Source organism: Clupea harengus, unplaced genomic scaffold (genome assembly GCF_900700415.2).
Source record: "Clupea harengus unplaced genomic scaffold, Ch_v2.0.2, whole genome shotgun sequence".
Classification (NCBI taxonomy): domain Eukaryota; kingdom Metazoa; phylum Chordata; class Actinopteri; order Clupeiformes; family Clupeidae; genus Clupea; species Clupea harengus.
The window spans coordinates 21,939-30,406 of record NW_024879940.1 but is presented as its reverse complement, the minus strand read 5'-3'; the positions used below and the strand labels follow the sequence as shown (position 1 = coordinate 30,406).

General features: G+C 38.4%; 1 protein-coding gene across 2 annotated transcripts; it reads left to right on the top strand.

The window, feature by feature from the left end:
• The first annotated feature begins 23 nt into the window (after window positions 1-23).
• On the top strand, window positions 24-8,384 carry LOC122130835 (complement factor H-related protein 1-like). 2 transcript variants are annotated; one of them, XM_042705628.1, is made up of 10 exons: window positions 24-177; window positions 287-466; window positions 642-815; window positions 1,904-2,083; window positions 4,829-4,861; window positions 7,213-7,266; window positions 7,426-7,587; window positions 7,771-7,938; window positions 8,126-8,145; window positions 8,254-8,384. In XM_042705628.1, exons 1-10 carry the CDS (start codon window positions 102-104, stop codon window positions 8,263-8,265), a joined length of 1,059 nt encoding a protein of 352 aa, XP_042561562.1. In that variant the 5' UTR covers window positions 24-101; the 3' UTR covers window positions 8,266-8,384. The 2 variants fall into 2 exon arrangements, with proteins under 2 accessions (XP_042561562.1, XP_042561561.1); XM_042705627.1 differs by having other exon boundaries at window positions 7,198-7,266.
• Window positions 8,385-8,468: the final 84 nt, after the last annotated feature.

Here is an 8,468-nt window from a genome sequence, read left to right as displayed (position 1 = left end):
CCCAAAAGCAGGCTAGAAATAAAAGACTTAACTTTTGTGACTCTTAACCCCATCATTGTGTGAGCATCGACGAGGAAGGTGGTGAAACCATATGTCAGAAAATGGCGCAGAACCTGAAACAAATGGCAAATTATTTAGTCATAACGTTCTGCATTTTGTTATGTAGAACGGCTGAAGGTAAAGAACGTCGCCCAGGCGAAAAGTTGAGAAATGCCACTCTGCTTTAATTCTATGATAGCTGGTCTCGACTTTTAACAACCGTGTGTCAAATATCTGCCTGTGACAGGGAGACGTTGCCAAAGGCCTTTTGTGGAGAATGGCTTCTTTCATCCTGATCAGCAGACCTATCCAGACAAGGAAACGGTGAATTATAGGTGCGATTCAGGGTACAAACCTATTACTGAAGGATGGTGGAGCACCATTACTTGTGAACAAGGAACATGGAGCCCAGATCCTAAATGTATTGGTAAGCTAAACGCCACAATGCTCTGTTATTTAATATAATTTAAAATTGCTTCCTTTTTTCTTTATCCTCCCCAAACGACCTCGAGGATCCATGTCCAGTAATACCCTTGACAAGCAAGCATGAACATTGGCTAGTTAATGTTATTTAGCAAATTTGTTCTGATCTGTTTCATCAGATAAGGACGACTGCATCCCCCCCGAGATCCGTCATGGTAGAGTGACTGAGCCTAAAAAGAGTTCGTATTGGAATAGAAACACTGTAAAGTTTGCTTGCAACACCGGCTATTTATCCAAAGATAGCCAATTGACATGTCAAAATGGAGACTGGACACCATTGCCCATTTGCGCACGTGAGTAACTCGGTGTTGTTTTCCCAATTTAGAGCAATGTTGACCACAGACTACATGATTAGGCATTTGTCTTTTTTTCGACACTGATTATAAAGCCCAAATGATAACAACAGTTTAAACAAAATAACCTTGAACTGTTTTAGCCAAATAAAAAAAGATTTGATGAGTGGAACCAATAACATTTGATTTACATGGATCGCCTGTTTTACGTCAACCCACTACTACGCCATGTTGTTGAATCGTGGCCTAAAATAGTTTTTACCAGGCTGCTACAGACCATGTTTTCCAAGAACACCACCGATTTGTAAGACACTGCTATTGCCATTATATCTTACATTAGGCCTATTTAACCCACAAAGGTAAGAGTACCTTTAGTTTGAGCAAATACTGACCTCTCCCGATGGAATAGCTCACATTCAGGCAATTCAAATTTACAATGATAAACCGTTGCTAGTTCATGTATTTATTTGTTTCCGTCTCTGGGCGAAGATTTATAGGTTCTGATCATATGACACCAGACTCTGTGACTAGGCCTATATGCATTGGAAAGGGAATTTATTGAAAAATAAATACAATTAATTATTCATGTAGGTTACTATAAAGCAGCTATGAATTCATTAACCACCGACCTAACATTGTATCAAAGTTAGTTGTGTCTGATCGCTCAGTGGCTGGTCTCCTATCGAGTTAGCATTCTGCAACCCTTTAAAATTGACAAACAGACAAGTTACACGTCGATGTTACATTTTATAGGTTTAAATGTAGGCATGAGGTGTATGTGATTTATGTATGTATGTTTGTGAGTTAAGTTAAGTGTATAAGCTACTGGATGCCCTAAATTTCCCTCGGGATTAATAAAGTATCCATCTATCTATCTATATATATATCTATCTATTTCCTTATATTGGAAAATACCGGTCATGTTAATGTGGTCAACATTTTACATTTTAAACCTGTACCCTGTGAAGGAGACTTCTTTTTTTCTCTACATTTCTCCAAGAATTTGCACATTATGTTTCAAACATATTTACAGATGTTCTGTTGACTGAGATGGTTCTTTGAACATTTATCTTACATTTTTTTGACAGGCAACCAGTTCTCATGTTCTGCCCCTCCTCGAGTATTTGATGCTGTAATAGAACAGGAATTTCGGGATATTTTTGATGAAAATGAGTCTGTGGTATACGATTGTATAGACTCGTATACAATGATTGGACGTTCAAGGAGCACGTGTTCAAAAGGGACTTGGACAGAGCCTCCTTCTTGTGGTAAGGTGATCTGTTTTGTGTGTTTGTGTCTGTGTCTGTGTCTGTGTGTGTGTGTTTGTGTCTGTGTGTTTGTGGTACAAGACCACAAATTAACTCAGGCTGTTGTCATTGTCTTTGTAAACATAAAACATAAACATTTAAAAACAGGTCTGAGTGTCACACAATGATTGAGACGCTTATGTATCCAAACACCTGTTTTTAATTCAAGAAACAGATGTCCATCAGATGTTGCCTAGCGATTCTTAGACATTGTTTCTACAGCCGAACAGCATTTTCAATTTAATTTCATAAATCAGTCAAACTAAATCACAAAAAACCCAAGTCATCACACGATTATGTCTATGGTTCTGGTTCACATTTATTGAAATGAAATGGCATAGAGATGTGTTTAAGTGAAAGAGTGGTGAGGAAGGTGAAAATGGTAGGAGACCTATTCAGTGGCAATTTTGTTCAGTCCTGTCACCACTAATGGTGGCATAACAAAAACAAGCTTGCATCAGTCCATAAACAACAACAAAAAAGATTTGGGTTGCCCTCAAAGTCTCAATGATCATCCCACAACAAAACAATACTCCAAAGGGTAAAGCAAACAGTCCCAGAAAAACTGCAGTAGAGAAAGGGAGGAAAAACAATCTCACCTCAGTAATAACCCTAAACGTTGAGTCTGCAAAACTCTGGTACGTATTTCCACACAGGCATTAAATAAGGAAAAAAATCCAATGAGATGATGTGATCTACACAATTGTCAGGCTCATTCAGGAATTCTGGAGACTGTCAGAGGATCTGCTCTCTCGGCATCCGTCTACCCCTAGTCATTCCTATCCCATCCGATCCCATCCGATATTATTATATAAGTACAAAGTAGGCTATAAGCTCATCCCCAAGTAAGTTGGTTACAGGCTACTGTGCAAGAGCACTGTCATACTTCATCATTTGACCAATTTTGGTTGTTAAGGGTTCTTGTTAAATGTTTTGGCCCTCAACTTCCACCCCCTTTGCTGTACCTCTGTACCCCCCTGGGGGGCCTGTCCCGTACTTTGGGAACCACTGACATCAGGACGCCATGGCATTCAGGTAGCAGAAAATAATGAACATTTGAGGTGGTATTGCAGCCACAACATGAAGCATCAGTTCAGAATGCACATTCAAGGTTGTAATGCAACCATGACACAAAGCAAAGTGCATTCTTTTCCGTTACCCGAACGGCTTGAACTCCAAGATCCCCCTGAAACTAATTTGTTTGTACGGCTAATTCTTTTTATTATCCTTTGAGTCTTTTGTCAACAGGATGAACTACTGTTACTAGTTCTTAAATGGGTGGTTGCTATGGCCGAAGCCCAGTTGTTACTTCCATACCCTTTGTTGCCAAGTTGGCATATCCCATCATTCTGTTTAGTCTTTGCTTGGTTAAATGTCTCTGGTCCTGAGCCCAAATGTAGTGTAACTGTAATGGTACTAAAAGCTGTATATTTTTGGTTACAATAGCAGGGTTTTTATACAGTGTCTATTTTATAGATCAGTGTAAGGGCTGGTTGGGGTCACTAGTATGGAGTTAAAAAGGGGTCAGAGGTTTCACACAAACGTAAGTTCATAAGCGTTATATTTTATACACAAAACCATTGTTTTGCATAATTCATTACAAGCGAATTGTAAAGTGGTCATACAAATTCAGATTTTCTTGCTTCCTTTCCCATTTTGCCCATTGAGATTTCGCCTATATCACTTGAAAAATTTAAATTGTCAGGGTCGATCACTAACCACGACTTGCCAGTTCTCCTACACACGATCTTCCTGGCCTTAAATTATTATTTATTTTTTTACTGCAAACATTCAAGTGAAATTAGTCTTCACCAGTGGCAAGGTTTTTGTCTTGCAATGTGAAGGTTCAAGGTTCACTTCTCAACCCTTGTCTCAAAATCAACAATCTCAATTCTTAGGCTAGGACCTTCTGTTGCTCACTTTCATAAATACCTCAATTCACAAATTGTCGTGGTCTGCGCTTGCTTAGACCCCTCTCATTGCCGCTGATTGAGCACTTCAATTTACAACTACCCAACGGGCTGCAGACCATGTTCTTACTACCATCCAGCTGAGCTAGTCATTAGCTCCCTTTAAAGTATATCCTTCCCCAAAAGTCTGTTTCTCTTCTCTGCTTTTCCCACAACTTCATTTAAATCCCCATTTCAAAATAGAAATTCTTTCGCAATTTACGTGCTGCACATAAAAGAAATATACCTTTGAAGCTGACAGTCAATTTGGATGGCCTTGATGTTTTTTGGGAAATTCAATTCAATTCAATTCAATTCAATTCAATTTTATTTATATACCGCCATAACAATACAATTGTCTCTAGGCGCTTTACAGAGCCCAGAGCCTGAACCCCCTTAGTGCAAGCACAATGGCAACACGGGCAAGAAAAAACTCCCTGTTAGTCAGGAAGGAACATTAAGCAGAACCACTGCACATAAGGGGGGACCCATCTGCTTGAGGTCGGCCGGGTGGAGATAAATCTGTGGTTCACAGGAGAGAATCTGTGTTCCAAGTAAAAAATGTTATTAAAACATCAGTTTTTGAATTGAAATATGCTTCCTTTGTGTTGATTCTACATTCATTCTGTGATTTTACATTTAAATCCATTATTACAAGCTACAAGCATTATTGCAAATTGTCCGATTAATTCGGTCTTTTTTTATTATTATTGATTGACCGCAATAACTTGATTTTGGTGTCTGTAATCCTTCACAGTTCCCGGTCAGAGTGTGATGCCAAGTCCCACTGGTGAGTTTTATCCCTGTTTGATTGTGTAATAGGACTTTTAGTTGCTATAACAAATCATACTACATATCTGTCTGTGTCCAAAACCTCTACTTGGCTCCATGTCTACTGAGGTAGTTCTCTATATAACATGGACAATAATGCCAAAGAACCTTTTGTACTTTTTGACACTTTTGGTCTCTCAGCATGTGAAAGAGCCTACGCACACTCGAGGCCAGCCTTTGGATCTGGTTATTTCTAAAGGTCTCAACCTTTCTTCTGTTATGATAATATCTGTGTCTTTGACTTACCGATCACTCTGAATGCTCAAATAAGCAGTGTTTCTTTTAAGTACAGGAATGTAAAGGAGAGTACCAGTTGCTCAGTTTATGGAGGCCATAGCTATGTTAGTTAATTAAGGGACTAGTATAAGTTAATTTGAAAATTCCCACCTTCTCCTACCAGCTCAATTTATATGCTAATGTGGCCTAATATCAATTATCTAGGCTAACATAAAATTACAGTTAGCCTATGATGGCATTTTTTTTTAGTACCAAAAGATTGGTGGAGACTCCCTCAAGAGCCGACACGTGCACACACACACACACACACACACACACACACACCATTTTCCCAATCCATCCCTCACGTCACATGTTTCCTGCCACATCCTACATCTGTCAGCTGTCCATCAAACTAACCTGTCCATCAAAACTAATGGGTAGGTCGTTCATTTTAATGGGCCTTCAGCTATTTTTGACAGTCAATGGTACTTACAACTTATGGGATATCCCAGAGACAGAGAAAAAACCTGATGTGTAGAAAGCAAGATCAGCAGTGACCAGTGGCCTACATGAATGGGGAATGCATAAAATATGGGTGGTTGCGAGCTATCTTCATGTTGAGTTTGAACACCAACCTGAATGTAGTCTCTCTTTGCATTCCATTGTGGCCAAGAAAAGAGTTTTGTTGTTGAAAGAACACTGGTGTGGCACAGCATTTTGTTCTTCTGCCTTTGCCTCCTTAGACTTCATTATGTGAATAGAAATCACAAGATATGCCAATATTGTGTATCTACGTCATGGATGACATTCGTTTACTGCTAAGTGAGCATTTCATACAAGTCAGACAAATGAGACTACCTCTTCCCAAACACTCTAGTCTTTCAAGGGGTTTAACCTTTTAAAACAAACAGTTTATTATTTTTTAAAAGCCTGCCAGGATATTTGTAAACTATGGGGATATCCAAGATCGAATAATTGCATTAACCTTAAGACAGGTTTGTCTCTTGTTTGCTTGGGAATACAGAAATATGTAGGCATAATGCACCTCTCTTCCGATAAAGGGAGCCGTTTCCGCCATCGAACTAGGGGCCCCCCTAATGTTTGGAACGGCTCATTTGCATTAAGTTTAGTATACAGTGGCCTTTATTTAAGCAGGCACTGTCTTTCAAAAGAGACACGAAGTCAGCTAAATCAGTCACTGATGTGCCGCTGTCATTAAATATGATTCAGTCAGTCAGTGTTAATATGGAGAAATAGACAGTTGGTTGGAAGCTCCGTCGTCAGACAAGAAGAAAATCAAGAAAGGGGCTCTCCTGAGTAAATGTTTATTAATAACGAAAAACAAAGTCTATTCCTTTTGAATGTCAAGCGATGGCAGTCCAGATTTGACATGTTGGTCCAATGAAGTTTCAGGTAGCTTCAGCCAGTGATGAAACATAATGCACAATAGAGTGTCTGTAAATGATGTATAGAGGCATTCCTATAAAAAAATACAATAATAAACATGTTCCTACATGCATCCATGTCCATACATTTCCCCATCTAATCATGCATATTGCTTGCAGTGCAGCTACTCCGAACAAGGCTAGGTATCTTACCCATTTACACACCTTTGACCACAGAGGAATGTTCTGTCTGATTCTGTCTAGAAATGTAAACTGCATATTTTAATTGTTTAGAAGTAATGTTTGTGCATGTAATCTAATTTCATCTAATCTAATTCCAAATTATATTATTAAAGAGGAGTAAAGAAGTTATTACATAATAGTTGTGATGGAGTGCCGTCACTACAGATGATTATGTGCTCTGACTGCCATACCATCGGGCCTGGCTCTTTGGCGTTGCGGTCAGAGTGCAGGTTTGGTACCTTGTAGACCCGGGTTCAAGGCTGGGTGGGTGACTGCTCTCACCCTTAGCTACAGTTATTGCACTCAATAAGTATCTAAACCACATTTAATCTCACATGCGGAGAAATAGAATACTGGTAAGTGGAATGATCCCAGCTCACAAATTAAATATGATCTGTATGATCTTGAAGGTGTATTTTAATTCAAAAATGTTGTTATTCACATTCACTTTCTTCTGAAAAAGAGAACTCCAGAGATAAAGGTGAAGATGTAGATCGTCCTGGACGTGGTGTTGGAGGTAATGTTCTCTACAGATGCAATGAAATGTCCAGTGTTTAAATATTGATTTAAACATGTCTAAGTTCAAATTAGCCCATTTTGGTTTCGGTTATTCAGAATTGAGTATAGCTCATATTCTCTATTTTGTGTTCTCTCACTAATTTAAAATTTATTTCAGGTCAAGAGTGCCCTGACCCTCCAGTAATAGAAAATGGGGATTTTACGAAAGAGGGAGAAAATAAGGCAATATACCAGTGTAGTAGTTTCTATAAACTTAACTTAAATAATCCAACGATAACCTGCAGCAATGGACAGTGGGATAGACTTCCAAGATGTGAACGTGAGTATATAGGCAGAAGTAACCACATAAGACCAATTAACATACCTGTCTAAAATGTTATAATTTAGCCTAAAGCTACATGAAGGGAACATAGTAATGCTATATAATTTGTTTTAAATAAATAAATAAATGAGGTTGTAGTTCGCTGTCTTGAAATGTTGAAATATTTTGCCATAATTTCAGCTAATTTTTGCAAAGTGGAGGGGAAGATACCACATCTGAGAGCAATCGATTCTCCAGTGTTCCTCAAAGACATTGAAGAGAAATATTTTCCTTGTGATGATTCATGGTATCGCTACCGGGCTTTGGGTACTTGCAGGGTTAAGACGGGGAAGATGGAGTTTTCCGGATGTAAGTTTTGTGATTCAAATTATGTATACATTGTTCTTGATTTTCCCGATATTGTTTAATATTTATGTGTAAACCAACGGAGGGTACTCAGATAATATGTTTTAAAAAAAACGATTCCTATCCTCCATTTTGTTATTGTAAATATATTGCATTGATTCACCGATCAACTTTGTATCTCTCTAAACAGGTGGATATAATAATCATTGGGTAAGTGTGTTTGCAACTGATGAATTTAGATCAACAGAAGAGGTAAAAAGTTTTTACGTTGGTCTTGGTAAAAGTTATTTATTTTCAATCCTTTATCTTTGTTGGCAGACATTTCCATAAACACAGTGAATTTCCAGGAAATAATTAGAAGAACCAGGAGCAGCTTTCTGATTTCCCTGTTTTTGCCTCGACACTGTTCATTGTAAAACCAGAAGACAAAATAAAACATCTTGGTTTAAGCCGACTCGTCAATTCTGACTACATATGTGAAAGTAACTCAGGAGTAATTCAGGAGGGAATGAATGCACACTGAGTGTTAAAGA

Bases quoted from the DNA above. Each gene is read 5' to 3' on its own strand.
- LOC122130835 (XM_042705627.1), top strand. From the start codon at position 102: ATGGCGCAGAACCTGAAACAAATGGCAAATTATTTAGTCATAACGTTC. The intron at 2,084-4,828 runs GTAAGGTGATCT...AATCCTTCACAG, and splicing joins GACAGAGCCTCCTTCTTGTG to TTCCCGGTCAGAGTGTGATG. The intron at 7,939-8,125 runs GTAAGTTTTGTG...CTCTCTAAACAG, and splicing joins GAAGATGGAGTTTTCCGGAT to GTGGATATAATAATCATTGG.